The sequence below is a fragment of the Bos taurus genome, chromosome 1 (genome assembly GCF_002263795.3).
Source record: "Bos taurus isolate L1 Dominette 01449 registration number 42190680 breed Hereford chromosome 1, ARS-UCD2.0, whole genome shotgun sequence".
NCBI classification, from domain to species: Eukaryota; Metazoa; Chordata; class Mammalia; order Artiodactyla; family Bovidae; genus Bos; species Bos taurus.
In genome coordinates, this window is record NC_037328.1 from 69,631,223 (window position 1) to 69,646,710 (window position 15,488).

Below are 15,488 nucleotides of genomic sequence, written 5' to 3' on the forward strand. Positions count from 1 at the left end.
CCTCTTGAGAAACCTATATGCAGGTCAGAAAGCAACAGTTAGAACATGGAACAACAGACTGGTTCCAAATAGGAAAGGGAATACGTCAAGGCTGTATATTGTCATCCTGCTTATTTAACTTATATGCAGAATACATCATGAGAAACGCTGGGCTGGAAGAAGCACAAGCTGGAATCAAGATTGCCAGGAGAAATATCAATAACCTCAGGTATGCAAATGACACCACCCTTATGGCAGAAAGTGAAGAGGAACTAAAAAGCCTCTTGATGAAAGTGAAAGAGGAGAGTGAAAAAGTTGGCTTAAAGCTCAGCATTCAGAAAACTAAGATCATGGCATCTGGTCCCATCACTTCATGGCAAATAGATGGGGAAACAGTGGAAACACTATCAAACTTTATTTTGGGGTGCTCCAGAGTCACTGCATATGGTGATTGCAGCCATGAAATTAAAAGACGCTTACTCCTTGGAAGGAAAGTTATGACCAACCTAGACAGCATATTGAAAAGCAGAGACATTACTTTGCCAACAAAGGTCCATCTAGTCAAGGCTATGGTTTTTCCAGTGGTCATGTACGGATGTGAGAGTTGGACTGTGAAGAAAGCTGAGGGCCAAAGAATTGATGCCTTTGAACTATGATGTTGAAGATTCTTAAGAGTCCCTTGGACTGCAAGGAGATCCAAACAGTCCATCCTAAAGGAGATCAGTCCTGGGTGTTCACTGGAGGGACTGATGCTAAAGCTGAAACTCCAATACTTCGGCCATCTCATGCGAAGAGTTGACTCGTTGGAAAAGACCCTGATGCTGGGAGGGATTGGGGGCAGAAGGAGAAGGGGGTGACTGAGGATGAGATGGCTGGATGGCATCACCGACTCGATGGACATGAGTTTGAGCGAATGCAGGAAGTTGGTGATGGACAGGGAGGCCTGGCGTGCTGTGATTCATGGGATCGCAGAGTCGGATATGACTGAGCGACTGAACTGAACTGAGTGTTAAATAGATAATGGTACTGTCACTGGAAATTTGCAACACAAGTTATAAATAAATATTCTTGAAACTGAAGAGATTTACTTTTAGGGGAAAGTTTTGACAGCTCAAAAATCATCTTCTCAAAAACCTAAGGATTTGAGGGTAAGAGGTAAAAGTAACTATGGAATGTAGGTAAAAGAATCAGAGATTTCATATTTGGTATGTGGAGGAGCTGATAAGTAATGTTTTTGTTTGGGAAGTATAGAAAAAGTATAATTACAGCTTCTAAAAGCAGATAGTAACTACCCAAAGAATGAAAAGCATAGTAGAACTTCCAAATCAACAAGGAGGAAAATAGAACAGAAATAAATTTAAGCCATGTTGGCAAAATAAGGAGCAATTTTTTAAATTTCAAATTATCTAGAAAGCAATAAAACAGATTTATTCTAAAACTTGAGAAGCACATTAATGCTGCATTCAGAAGGGGGAAAACTATAACTCCTATTTTCTTTAATAGTTTAAAAATACATTAACAAAGTATTAAGAAGTGATTTTAAAAATCAATATAAATACAAAGATAGAAGAAATATTTAATAAAAGGATACGTGAAGTTAATAAAATGAAAGGAAAAAACAAAAGGTATACAAAGAACAAAGCTGATTTTTTCTTTCTTGAGATCAATAAAATACATAAACACCTGACAGCCTGATTAAGAAGAGAAAGTACAAAAATATAGACTTTTAGAAGTGACAAAAGGAATAAAACTACTCTTACATAAGAGAGTAAACAATGAATAGAGAATGAATGTACCATGAATTACAGTACACCCATATCATACAATACTAAGCAACTAGCTTAAAAGCATGACTTCAAGGCATTGACCTAGCAGAATGTCAATGACTTCTTGTTCAGCGATAAATACAAGTCATAGAATAGGTTATGAAATTTGTCCCCATCTTTGTAAAAACAAGCAAGTGCTTCAAACATCCATAAATTCATGTCAGTGGACACAGGGAAGGTGCTGAACAGGACACTTGGTGTTCACACTGGTTACCACAGGAGGGGAAGGAAATGACCTTTTCATCTCCATTATCTCTGATATGCTAACTGTTACAATGCACATCATTTTGCACTTTTAAAGAAATTTTATCAAGGAAAATAAGAACAAACACATTTAGAGTTTTATTCTGTTTATGCAAAAACTGCATCTGGGCACAGTGTCTCTAGGACACAAGGCTCCCCCATGGCCCGACCCCTGCCAGCGAGCTCAGGCCTGGCCTGGGCTCCCCTAGGGAGAGGTATGGACAACGGCGGCTGCCAGCCCTTGCCCAGAGCAATCCAACCACCTCAGACACGGTCTACCCTCCAACCGTGAAGCTCCTCTTCACTAGAAAATATCCCTTTCGATTTATTTAATGTGTAAATCTCCCCAGAATTTACTATATTAAAAAATTTTTTTATCTCCTCTCAAAGTTTAGAATCACAAGCATTCCTTTTTCTCTTTGGTCCTCTATGGAGAACTCCTAACCCTCTGACACAGGAACCAGAGGGTGTCACCCACTATATTTTCAGGGTGTAACACTTCCCTTTGAAAGCATTTGTTTTTTTTTTTTTTTTTTTAATTGCATTTTCACAATCATAGGCATTTTCCTTTCCAGAAAGAAAATCTACATAGAAGACAGAGCTGTCCTTCCACAACCCTCCTCTTCTCACATGAAAGCCTTAGTTTAAGGTCTGAGTTGGTAGGCTATATGTCTTACAGATGTGTTGGCCCCCACATCACAAACCCCAGGCCTGTACTGGGTCCGGGAAAGCTTCCTGTCCTCCATTGTTTTTAGAGTCTAGTGAGCAGCAGGTAAGCCATGAATAAATGTTTTTAGACAGGACAGTGCAAGCTGAAGGGGGATATTCTGTGTCCAGGGCAAGCGGTCCTGAGGAAGCACTCGGGTGAGTAGGACACGGAGCAAGGAGGGACCCCAGTTCATCACTTCCTCCACACACAACAGGCCTGGCACCAGTGTCTCAGAGAGATGAACGGGGAAGGGTCTGGAAGGATGCAAAGCAATGGAAAGTTTCGTAAGCTTAAAAAAAATCATTATTTTAAGTGTCTGTATCTTCTTAATGTTGATGCTCTGGGGCAAGGGCCAGCAAATTCTGGCACTCTGGCCAAATCCTGCTGCTGCCTGTTTGGGGAATAAAGCTTAACTGGCACACAGCCATGCCCACTTCAAACTGTCTATGGCTTCTTTCACACTTATATAGCAGAGCTGAGTCACTGTGAAAGGAACCTAGGACACTCTCACAAAAAACTAAAATATTGACTATCTGGCCCGTTTTAGAAGAAGTTTGATGATCCTGCTCCAGGGCACAACAAGCCATCTCCTCAGTTCAGTTCAGTCACTCAGTCATGTCCAACTCTTTGAGATCCCACTGCTGTATGCCAGGCCTCCCTGTTCATCATCAACTCCCAGAGCTTGCTCAAACTCACGTCTATCAAGTCAGTGATGCCATCGAACCATCTCATCCTCTGTCGTCCCCTTCTCCTCCTGTCCTCAATCTTTCCCAGCATCAGGGTCTTTCCCAATGAGTCAGTTCTTTGCATCAGGTGGCCAAAGTATTGGAGTTTCAACTTCAACATCAGTCTTTCCAATGAATATTCAGGATTGATTTCCTTTAGGATTGATTGGTTTGATCTCCTTGCAGTCCAAGGGACCCTCAAGACTCTTCTCCAACACCACAATTCAAAACCATCAGTTCTTCAGCGCTCAGCTTTCCTTATAATCCAAATCTCACATCCATACATGACTACTGGAAAAACCATAGCTTTGACTAGATGGACCTTAGTTGACAAAGTAATGTCTCTGCTTTTTAATATGCTGTCTAGGTTGGTCATAGCTTTTCTTCCAAGGAGCAAGTGTCTTTTAATTTCATGGCTGCAGTCACCATCTGCAGTGATTTTGGAGCCCAAGAAAATAAAGTCTTTCACTATTTCCATTGTTTCCCCATCTATTTGCCATGAAGTGATGGGACTGGATGCCATGATCTTAGTTTGAGTTTTAAGCCAACTTTTTTGCTCTGCTCTTTTACTTTCATCAAGAGGCTCTTTAGTTCTTCTTCGCTTTCTGCCATAAGGGTGGAATCATCTGCATATCTGAAGTTATTGATATTTCTCCTGGCAATCTTGATTCCAGCTTGTGCTTCATCCAGCCTGGCATTTCCCATGATGTACTCTGCATATAAGTTAAATAAGCAGGGTGACAATATACAACCTTGACATACTCCTTTCTCTATTTGGAACCAGTATGTTGTTCCATGCCCAGCTCTAACTGTTGCTTCTTGACCTGCATACAGATTTCTCAGGAGGCAGGTAAGGTGGTCTGGTATTCCTATCTCTTGAAGAATTTTCCAGTTTGTTGTGATCCACACAGTCAAAGGCTTTGGCATAGTAAATAAAGCAGAAGTAATTGCCATCTCCTCTGGCAATTACTAAAAATACATAAGGGCATGCATGCCATGGGATGAGAGGATTAGGGGTTAATAAGAACCAAAGCTATGGGTTTTCCAGTAGTCATGTATGGATGTGAGAGTTGGACCATAAAGAAAACTGAGCACCAAAGAATTGATGCTTTTGAATTGTGGTGTTGGAGAAGACCCTTGAGAGTACCTTGGACTGAAAGAACATCAAACCAGTCAATCCTAAAGGAAATCAATCCTGAATATTCATTGGAAGGACTGACGTTGAAGCTAAAGCTCTAATATTTTGGGCACCTGATGTGAAGAACCGACTCACTGGAAAAGTCAGTCACCCTGATGCTGGGAAAGACTGAAGACAGGAGGAGAAGGGGCCGACAGAGGATGAGATGGTTGGATGGCATCATCGAATCAATGGACATGAGTTTGAGTAAACTCTGGGAGTTGGTGATGGACAGGGAGGCCTGGTGTGCTGCAGTCCATGGGGTCGCAAAGAGTTAGACGCGACTTAGCAACTGAAATGAAGAACCAGGAATGAGGACCCTCAGAAACCCTAATCACTCTCTGGAAGAAAAAGATCTCAAATCAATGACCTAACCTTCCACCTTAAGAAACTAGAAAAAGAAGAGTGAACTAAACCCAGAGCAAACAAAAGGAAAGAACTAATAGAAATTGGAGCAGAAATAAATGAAACAGAGGTCAGAAAAAGAATAGAAAAGAAGCAACAAAACCAAAAATTGCTTCTTTGCAGACAAACCTTCAACTAGACTGACCAACAAAAGAGGAAGACTCAAATGATTAAAATCAGGAATGAGAGGGAGACCACTGCTGTCAATCTTACAAAAACAAAAGATTATCAGGGAACCTATGAGCGATTATATGCCAAAACATTAGATAACCTAGATAAAAAGGACAAATTCCTAGAAAGATATAAACTACCAAAACTCAAGAAGAAACAGAAGGTCAGAATATGCCTATGTAAGTAAAGAGACTGAATTAGCAATCAAAAACTTCCTACAAAGAAAAGCCCAGGACTAGAAGGTTTCACCACCAAAGTCTCCCAAATGTTTAAAGAAGAATTAACACCAATCCTTCATAAACTCATCCCAGAAATAGAAGAGGTGGGAACACTTCCCAACTCATTCTGTGAGGCTAGTATGATCAGGACACCCAAACTAGACAACAGTATCACAAGAAAACTACAGATCAATAGCCTTCATAATACAGAGGCAAAAATCCTCAGCAAAATGCTAGCGCACTGTATCTAGCAGCATACGAAAACAGCCGCATCCTGATCAGAGAGCCCAGCCCAGGTCAGGCAGAGAAGCAGCAGGGGCGTGGTGAGGACGCGGACCAGAGGGGCACGGATGTTTCTGGCTGGGTCCCAAACCAACAGAAAGCAAGCAAGCAAGGCTGTCAGTGCGATGGCTTTTCAAGAGGGGCTGCCTGCCCTCGGAAAACATCTTTGTGATCACTTTTCCTCCCAAGTCAGTGCACATTCAGGAGACTTCCTCTCTTTGGGGGTGGGGGGCAGGGTGGGGGGCATGAGCAGGGAGGGCTTCCTGTCCAGTAGCACCGGTCCCCTGTCTGTGGTGTCTGCTTCAAGAGCTGAGCTTTCTGTCTACCCCAGGAAGCAGGGGACTTCTGTTTGTTCCTCTTGCAGCCTGCCTGACTATAAAACAAAGTAAAAAAAAAAATCAGTATATAAATCCCCGGGATAATAAAGTAAACTGACTGTTTATTGCTCACCTCCCAAACTACCCTGCTTAAAGACATTTCTCCATAAAGGCAAGGGGTTTTTAAGAGTGCACTGACCATGTGTCTGCCTTCCACGCATCTGTCCTATACACACACACACACACACACACACACACACACACACACAGCTTCGTGCTGTTGGAGAATCAGATGTATTTTTGCTACAATATCCTGCCCCTGCTGCTTACAAACAAAAGGAATGGACCGATGCTTTCTTTGAGGAGACTCTTGTACTCTTACTTAGACAGATTCTTTTCTTTAAACTATTTTTTCAGCCACCCACCACCCTTTGCACCATCATTAAAGCCTTTTTCAGTCCAAGAAGTCCTCACAAAGACCTGCTTCTTAATGTCTGCACTTGTTTCCTCAGCACTAGGTCACCATCTCTGTGTTTTAGCTAAACACGCTTCAGTACTTCTCTCTCCTCAGTGGTTTTCTGAGGGCCTCCGTCCACCCCGGTGAGGGGCCCCCTCATTAGTATTCTCCTTCTCGAACAGGGCGTCCACACAGGGGCTTTCAGCCTCCCTCTTGAGGCCGTCAAGCCATCAATGAGCCTAGAGCTCCGGTTCATTTGAGAACTGTCTGCTTCTAGGGAAGTCCCTGGCACAGGCGGAATGTCCCCTTTTCAGTGTAAAAGTGCCCCAGGGACTAGGCCACCCAGCTGCCATTCGGGCTCCAGCCACTGCTGTGCACCCCCTCCCCAGAACAGGCTGTAAGGATGGTCCTAGCCCACACCTCCCTGCTCCCTGGCAGCAGCAGGACTCCAGAGGCAGAGGTAGTGGAGGAGGAGGCTTGGAGACCAAGGATCAGGGCCCTGGACCAGAGCCCAGCTCCGTCCTGAGCTCCCTCAACCACCCACTTGCCTCTCAGGTCAGCGGTGGGGGGAAGGGGGCAAGTGGAACGTGGATGAGAAGGTGGCGGCAGACGGCAAGTCGAGAGAAGCCATTCCACAGGTCGGCAGCCTCACCTGTCCAAACACGTACAGCAGCCCGATGGTGCCTCCTGTCTGCCCACCAAGGACCGCAGCGATCATGGAGTACACGCCACCGCTGCCCACGCCGCAGTGCTCCCCAACCCCGATGCCGGATAGCACGGTGACCAGGGCCACCAGGGCGACGAAGGACACCAGAAACATGCCCATAAGCACGCCTGTGTTTCCCTGCAGGGGGGAAAGCAAGCAGTCAGTTCAGAGTCAGGGCACAGCGGGAGCACTGACCACCACCCCCATGTCCTCACAGGTGAGCCCGCTGGGAAAAGGCAGAGGCGGCACCACAGGGGTGAGGCCTGGGAGAGATTCCGATGAGCCGGGTGTTCTCACAGCAAACACTAAGAGACTTCCAAGCCCTGACAAGTCAAGTCAAAGCCACTTCCTACCCCCACGAGGCCCCTCCTGGCCTGTCCTCTCCCCTTCCCCACCCTCCCATCCCTCAGCTGACAACTCCCCCACAGACACACTGGGTGCCCCAGTGGTGATCTCACTGCTCCCTCACCTCCACCCTCCCACCCATGAGGCTCCCGCCTGGAATGCCTTCCTGCCCACTCCTCTTCCCTCACAAGTTGACTCCAGTGCATCCTTCAAGACAGGGTCCATTTCCTTCTCCAAGAAGCTGTCCCCATACCGCTTCCTCTGGACTCCAGCAGTACTCAGGGCTTAGTGCCCATCCCAGCACTTGTCTTACTGAGTCTGTTTCCAAGCCCATCTTACCTCTGGGCTGTGTACTCCGGGAGAGCAGGATTAGGTTTGGGGAGGGGGTGGTTTCTTTGCCTTCTCCATTTCTCTTTCATCTGTGTGCCCAGTGCACGTCTACTATATCTACTCTCTTCTCACTCTTCTGAAAGTTACTTGCATGTTTAGAAGTTCGATGCTTTGAAAAATTGGTTAATTTATATGAAATACCTTTTATAAATGAGGAAAGAAGCATTGTTGGAGAAGACTCTTGAGAGTCCCTTGGACTGCAAGGAGATCAAACCAGTCAATCTTAAAGGAAATCAACCCCGAATATTCCTTGGAAGGACTGATGGTGAAGCTCCAATACTTTGGCCACCTGATGCAAAGAGCCAACTCATTAGAAAAGACCCTGATGCTGGGAAAGATTGAAGGCAGGCGGAGAAGGGGATGACAGAGGCCAAGATGGTTGGATAATATCACCGACTCAGTGGACAAGAGTTTGAGCAAACACTGGGAGATGGCGAATGACAAGGAAGCCTGGTGTGCTGCAATCCACCGGGTCGCAAAGGGTTGGATACAACTGAGCGACTGAACCACAACAAAAGCAGTGTGGGGGTGGATTTTCAGCTGAGAGTAATGCCATACCAAGCAAAACTGATTCTATTAATAGAGAAGGGGAAAAAATGGACTTAAAGTTTGTCACAGTAAACTACAGGGTACCTAAGGGATTAGGTTTCATTCTGTTATGTTTTATTCAGGAAGTTACTTATTTTGTTGATTTTATATTTTTAATGAACTTATACTATTATCTTCCTTTGTTTTTGTGTTCTTGTCTACATGGGATACTTTTTTAAAAGTCTGTATCAATCTTTCAGTTTTCATACCAAAACTGCCACTATAACATTTTTCAAATTACAAACATGTTGCCAAATTATTCTTTAGAATATTTTCTATTTAAAAATCACTTGGGTATGACCTCTACTTTATGTTATCCCCTAAAAGCTCTACTTTATTTTTGGCATTTCACATGTACCTTTATTTCCATGTTCAAATGTGATTTTTCAGGTAAAACTAATGTCAGAATTGAAAAGGAGAGATCGCTTTAGGGCAAAAGGATGTATTTGTGTGGTGGCAGCCTCAAAGATGGTCCTGGTGGTTCCCACCTGCAGGCATTCACGCCCTTGTGTACCCTTTTTCCCTGAGTGGAGGCTGGATGGTGTGACTCACTTTTAGTGAGCAGAGCCCCACAGAAGTGATGAGATGTCACTTCTGAAATGAGGGTATGAGAAGACCATGCCTTTCATCTTGGGCACCTGCTTCCTCACACTCTCTAGGTTGTTGGCCCTGGGGGAAGCCAGCTGCAGGTACTGAGACAACACTGTGAAGAGGCCAACATAACAAGGCCTGACGACAACCTCATTGTGATCTTAGCAACAGACCCTCTGCCAGTGGAGCCTTCAGCTGAAACTGTAGCCCTGACTGACGGCTCGGCTGCAATCCCATAAGAAAGCCTGAGCCAGAGGCAGCCAGCTAAGTTGCTCATGGATCCCTGAACCACAGTAACAACCAGTTAAATACAAATTTGTGACTTCAAGCTGCTAAGTACTGGAGTAATTTTTTATGCAGCAATAGATCATAACTTATACAAGTTTACTTCACTTGGGGGATGGGGCCAACACTTCTAGATAGCCACTTCTCAAAAAATAATCACCCAGCAGAAAAGTTAAGAGGAGGCCCTACGATTTAAGAATCGAGATAGAGAGAGCCTATCCTTTCCTCCTTCCACTACTCTATAATCATCCCCTGCAGAAGGCAGAGCCCAGGGGCCCAGGCTGTCACTGCCAGGCCTTCTTCCGCCACAGCAGGCAGATGGCTGGGCCTCCCTGGGACACAGGCTGGAGGTGCTGGGGAGAGGGGTGGTACCCAGGAAGGGAAAAAGCCAGAGCTCAATCCCAGAAGCCAGACAATGCCTGCCGGCACAAGGCATCTGAGCTGGAGGCTTTGTGTTTTGTAAGGGCTCCCCTGTAAGTTATGGAGGAGTATGAGAGGCAGGGATTCACACCATCCATATTAGAGAGGTTGCTAAATCTGCTCTAAGCTTTCCACACATTAATAAGAAAACTTTCAGACCCACTTTCAGGCTCTGGTTAAAGGTAGAACCTGAAGCTATGGGCCTGGGTATGGAGGAGAGCAAGAGCTGAGGAAGGGCTGACCTCACCCAGCCTCCTAAGAGGGCTAAGAATCACATATACCCCACTATAGTGAAGCTCTCATCCCCTAGAATTTACAGATGTGACAGTTAATTTTATGTGCCAGCTTGGCTAGATTATAATGACCAGTTTTTTAGTCAAACACTAGTCTAGAAGTTGCTATAAATGTATTTTTAAGATGTGTTTAACATGTACAATCAGTTGACTTTAAGTAAAAGAAATTACATAATATGGGTAGTTCTCACGCAATCAGAAGGCCTTAAGAGCAAAGACTGAGGTTTCCCAAAAAAGAAGGAATTTGGTCTCCAGACTGCAACATATAAATTTCTAAGTTTTCAACTCAAAAACCTGCAACTCAATTCTTACCTGCATCTCACTTAGCCTACAGATTTTGGACTTGCCAGCCCCCATAATCACATGAGCCAAATTCTGACAATAAACACATACACACACCTCTCTCTCTACCTCTGTGAGATGACAGAAAATATATACAGCCATCCCTCAGTATCCCCAAGGGATTAATTATGGGACTGCTCTCAGATACCAAAATCTGTGAATGCTCAGGTTCCATAGTCAGCTCTCCCTAACCAATTTCACATCCACAGATTCAACCAACAGTGGACCATGTAGTACTGTAGTATTTATTGAGAAAAATCCAAGTATAAATGGAGTGTGTGGTTCAAACTTGTATGGTTCAGGGGTCAACTGCATATTGGTCTCTGCACCTGGTTTCTGGAACAAAGTCCCTGAAACTTTGTCATTTCTCCAGTGACAAGGGCACTAGGAACATCTGTCATTCTAATATTAGTGTTTGACCCCATCCCTGAGCCTGGTGGCTCAGATGGTAAAGAATCTGTCTGCAGTACAGGAGACCTGGGTTCAATCCCTGGGTCAGGAAGATCCCCTGGAGAAGGACATGGCACTCCACTCCAGCATTCTTGCCTGGAGAATCCCATGGACAGAGGAGCCTGGCAGCTACAGTCCGTGGGGTCGCCAAGAGTCGAACGCGTCTGAGCGACTACTGGTTTTTCCCTTTCCATCCCTGACCCAGGGCTACTAAAACCCTCGTAAACTCCTAAGGGATAAAAGCCCTAGGAGCATCTCTTGTTCTAACCAGGCAGCTGTGAGTGCGTTCCTGGGTGGGGATTAGTCACCAGAAAGACCAGGCCATGATTAGAAGCTTGGAGTTTCCATCACCACCACCCTCAACATGCACATACACTTCTCTAGAGAGGGGAAAGAGGCTGGAAATGGAATCAATAATGGACCATGTATGCTGAAGTTATACAAATCCCCAAGGTTTGGAGTTCAGAACGTTTCCAAGTAGGTGAACACATCCACATACCAGGGCGGTAATACACTTCAACTCCACGGTGACAGAAGCTCCTGCTCCTAGGACCCTTGCACACCTTGCCCTATGGATCTCTTCATCTGTCTATCAATCTATATCTTTTATCATATCCTTTAATAAGCTAGTAAACCTAAGTGCTTCCCTGAGTTCTGTGAGCTGCTCTGACAAGTGAACTGAATCTGGGGGAGGTGTCAGGGAAACCCCCGAAGCACAGGGGCAACCAAACCTGTGATTGGCAGCTGAAGTGGGTGGGGGCAGCTTCATGGGACTGAGCCCTTAACCTGTGCGATTTGATGCTCTCTCCAGGTATACAGTGTTAGAATTGAGTGAAATTGTAGGACACTCAGCTGGTGTTACAGAATTGCTTGGTGAGGGGAAAAAAACCCCGTATCTGGTGACCAGTAGTGTCAGAAGTGAAGCGAAAGCAAAGAGAATGCACAGAGGACTGTAGGTCTTTACAATTCCCTCTGCCTCTCCAGGCGGGGCATCAGCCAAGTCACAGATCACCAGGACAGCTGGAGAGGGTCACGAACTGGAGGCAAACTTGCCATCAGTCTGCTCTCCCTGACCCACCTCTAGTCCCACCCGAGACGCACCCTGACTTCTGTGCTCTCATTTTTGTAGTTAAATCTGTGGTGAGGCTTTCACATGAACCTCTGTCTGAGGCCCAGGTTCTCAGGATTTGCACTTAAAAAGCAATGCTAGCTACTCCATGTGCTTGATCTTGTTTCCTGTCTCTGGAGCATCTGTGCTTTAGGAATCTGTCGAGCACTCTGTGGAATACCCAAGGGTGACAGAGCTTTCCACGTCCCAGGCCCAGAAGAGGCTCCAGCGCCACCAGCTCATCACTCACCACCAGCCAGCCGGTCCTTAAGAAAAGGACAACCCCAAAAATGTTGATCATGCAGGAGGTGAACACACCGTCCCAGGTCCCGAACAGCACCGGCTCCCATACGAACAGCTGGATCTTCCACCAGGGTTGGGGCTGGGCCAGGGCCTCCTGAAAACAGGGCACACAGCAGTCAACTCAACAGCAGTGGGGGTAGGGAGGGATGCTGGGGGAAGTCAGCTTTAAAGCTCTCCATTTCGCCACGCCACACAGGCCTGTGCACACTGCGATTCCTATGCCCGCATGCAGCGCAGACATGCTGTTCAGCAAACTTTGTTCCCTCTCCTTCTGCCCACTCTGGGGACTGTTTCCTAGCCTCTTTATGGGCGGTGTGGCCACATGACTGAGTTCCAGCCACTGGGATGTGGGTGAGCCTGGGATGCTGGGCTCCAGTTCACACAGTGGTCACGAGCTCTGGGTGATGCCACCCTCCCTCTCAGTCCTCTGTTCCTGGTGGGGAACAGCAGTTCCCAGCAGTTACTAGTCTTTGGGGAACCTTACTTTACTTAGCTTTTTGTTGCTCCCGCCCTTCTAACACTTCTGTAATGAACTCTGTATGTTAAATTCCCTCTGTTTAAAAAACCTAGGGCAGTGTCTGTGTTCCTCACTGAACATGAGCTGAGACAGTGATCCCTAAGTGCCCTTTCACCCCAGACCACAGAAGCCCACGGCATCGTTTGGCAGTTGTCTGGAATGAAGGCTAACAAGTGGTGAAATAGACACTTTGCTCACTTTTCCAATTCAAAAATAACAAAGGCACTTACGGAACACTCAAACAGAAACTCTTTACTAGAAAGACTAAAACTTATGGAAATGATCTTAAAATCAGTAGCCACTCATACTAGGAACTGCTTCTGCATAGGTTTGGTAATTAAATTCAAACATCACTAGAGTCCTCCAATGGCCTCCAATTGCCACAACAGTGATGAGTGATTCTCACCTGGGGACCGGGGGAAGAGGCACCCAGTCAAGACCCACTGTGAGCAGTAAGCCTGACTGGTGCATGTACGTGAGCTGTAACTTCAGAGAGAAAGCAGGAAAGTCAAGCGACAGGGAAATCGGAGGTCCAGAGTCAGGGGCAGGGCCCCTGAACATTTGAGCACAGTGGGTGTGCCTATGATCTAGGACCAAGCCCAGCATCCAGCTATACTCAGTTAAAACGGAAGGAGAGGATACCAGCTTCCTGCCTTGTATTGTGCACCGACAGAGGAAGAAAGGGCCTCGAATAATCATCAGGGACATCAATGAAGCCACACGGGACAGATGGGCCGGGGGACTCCTTGGAGTCTCTGACAGTCCCTGACACCAGCTGGAACGCCTTTCATCTCTGTGTATTTCTGTTCATGTCTTTAGCAAACTACTAATGAGCAATCTCCTGAAAGTCAATAAACATGAGAACAGTGATCATGGTTCAGAGTGAAGACCATGCCAACCTATGCTTGTCTTCAAACAAATGGTACTGAGGGACCTTGGGGTAAGTATAATAAGACTGCTTTCCAGGATCTTAATCTCAAAACCCAGGACCTGGCCCAACTTCCTGTCTCTGCTTATGTTCACTTCCTCCCATGGCTTGTTGCAGGTCTATTATTTATTAGAAACAGTCATAACAATAGCAACAAGGTGTAATAACTTAGAGAGAGGTTTCAGCTTCCATATCAATTCCCTCCACTGGTGCTCACATCATCCCCGAAGGCAGGCAGGGAGAGGGCCCCTGTCTACAGCCCACTGAGGAAAGAGAGCCCGGGAGAAGAGACACAACTGCCCTAGGTCCACAGCTGGATTGCAGTTCCCCAACCCACACTGCAAAACCCACACCACAGCTCACTGGCTCTTTTCTCTCCTAAATTTCACGCTTTATGATGCAATTTCTAACACCTGGACTTTGCTTAAGTACTGCTGGCTCAGTGGTAAAGAATCTGTCTGCCAATGCAGGAAAGCCCTGGGTTGGGAAGATCTCCTGGAGAAGGAAATGGCAACCCACTCCAGTATTCTCGCCTGAAAAATCCCATGAACAGAAGAGCCTGGTGGGCTACAGTCCATGGGGTCACAAAAGAGCCAGACACGACTTAGTGACTCAACAACAACACCTGCTTTATCCTTAAAATTCCTATTGTGATTCTAGAAACTTTATTCATCATTCATCACAGTCTTCATATTTCCACTCTGAAGGGCTGTTTTGTTTATTTGTTTAGTTACCTAATAGGATATGAAAAGCCTTTCACTCCCCGGACCTCACTGGACTAAACCAGCCTTAAAGGTGCCGCACACATGAATGAGGCAGAAACTTTAGGAGATCTTCACCCTCAGAATAAAGCTGTACGTAAAGGCATGCGTGGTTTGAAATGAGTTTGGTGGCCCCAGTGTTGACCTTGTAGGAGAGTACTAGCCAGAGAGGGAGAGCTCAAACCAGCTCCCGTGCATAATAACAGTGTGGCCCCAGGGCTGGTACAGTTCTTACACCAGTTCCAATGTGTATGTGTTTGCCCCTCATCAAGCAAGCCTCTGATACCAGCTAGGTGTCCTGTAATTCAACTCAGTTCTGACACCATCTACCCAGAGATAGTGTCATCCCACAATCAAGGGCTCAGTCCAGCAGACTGAGTCTGCTGTAATCTGTGTTTACCTGGGAAGGTAAACAGCTTCCAGGGGCTGTTGATCGGAGGTTCCCACCACCCCCTTCTTGGGTTCAATTCATTTGTTAGAGTAGCTCACAGAACTCAGAGATCACCAGCTTATTATGAAAGGCTAGAACTCAGAAACCACGGGATGGAGGAGATGCCCAGGGCCAGGCTGGGGAAAGAGCCTGGGACACCCACACCTTCTCCCAGGGCAGCACCGTCCGTTCATCTCCATGTGCTCACCCAGCCAGAGGCTCTCTAAACCCTCTTTTTGGGTTTTCTTAGGAGGCTTCATCCACCCCACTCCAGTACTCTTGCCTGGAAAATCCCATGGATGGAGGAGCCTGGTAGGCTGCAGTCCATGGGGTCGCTAAGAGTCGGACAGGACTGAATGACTTCACTTTCACTTCTCACTTTCATGCATTGGAGAAGGAAATGGCAACCCACTCCAGTGTTCTTGCCTGGAGAATCCCAGGGACAGGGAAGCCTGGTGGGCTACCGTCTATAGGGTCGCAGAGTCGGACACGACTGAAGCGACTTAGCAGCAGCAGCAGCAG

At 46.2% G+C, this 15,488-nt stretch overlaps 1 protein-coding gene across 3 annotated transcripts in view; it reads right to left on the reverse strand.

The window, feature by feature from the left end:
- Positions 1–15,488, reverse strand: part of SLC12A8 (solute carrier family 12 member 8) — a 159,523-nt gene that overhangs the window by 109,841 nt on the left and 34,194 nt on the right. For all 3 annotated transcript variants that reach the window (XM_059887971.1, XM_015471682.2, XM_002684815.6), the window contains 2 exons: positions 12,278–12,424; positions 7,162–7,353 (listed from right to left, as the gene is read on the reverse strand). In XM_059887971.1, the coding sequence (XP_059743954.1) occupies positions 7,162–7,353; positions 12,278–12,424 (339 nt within the window). The remainder of the gene's footprint in view (positions 1–7,161; positions 7,354–12,277; positions 12,425–15,488) is intronic.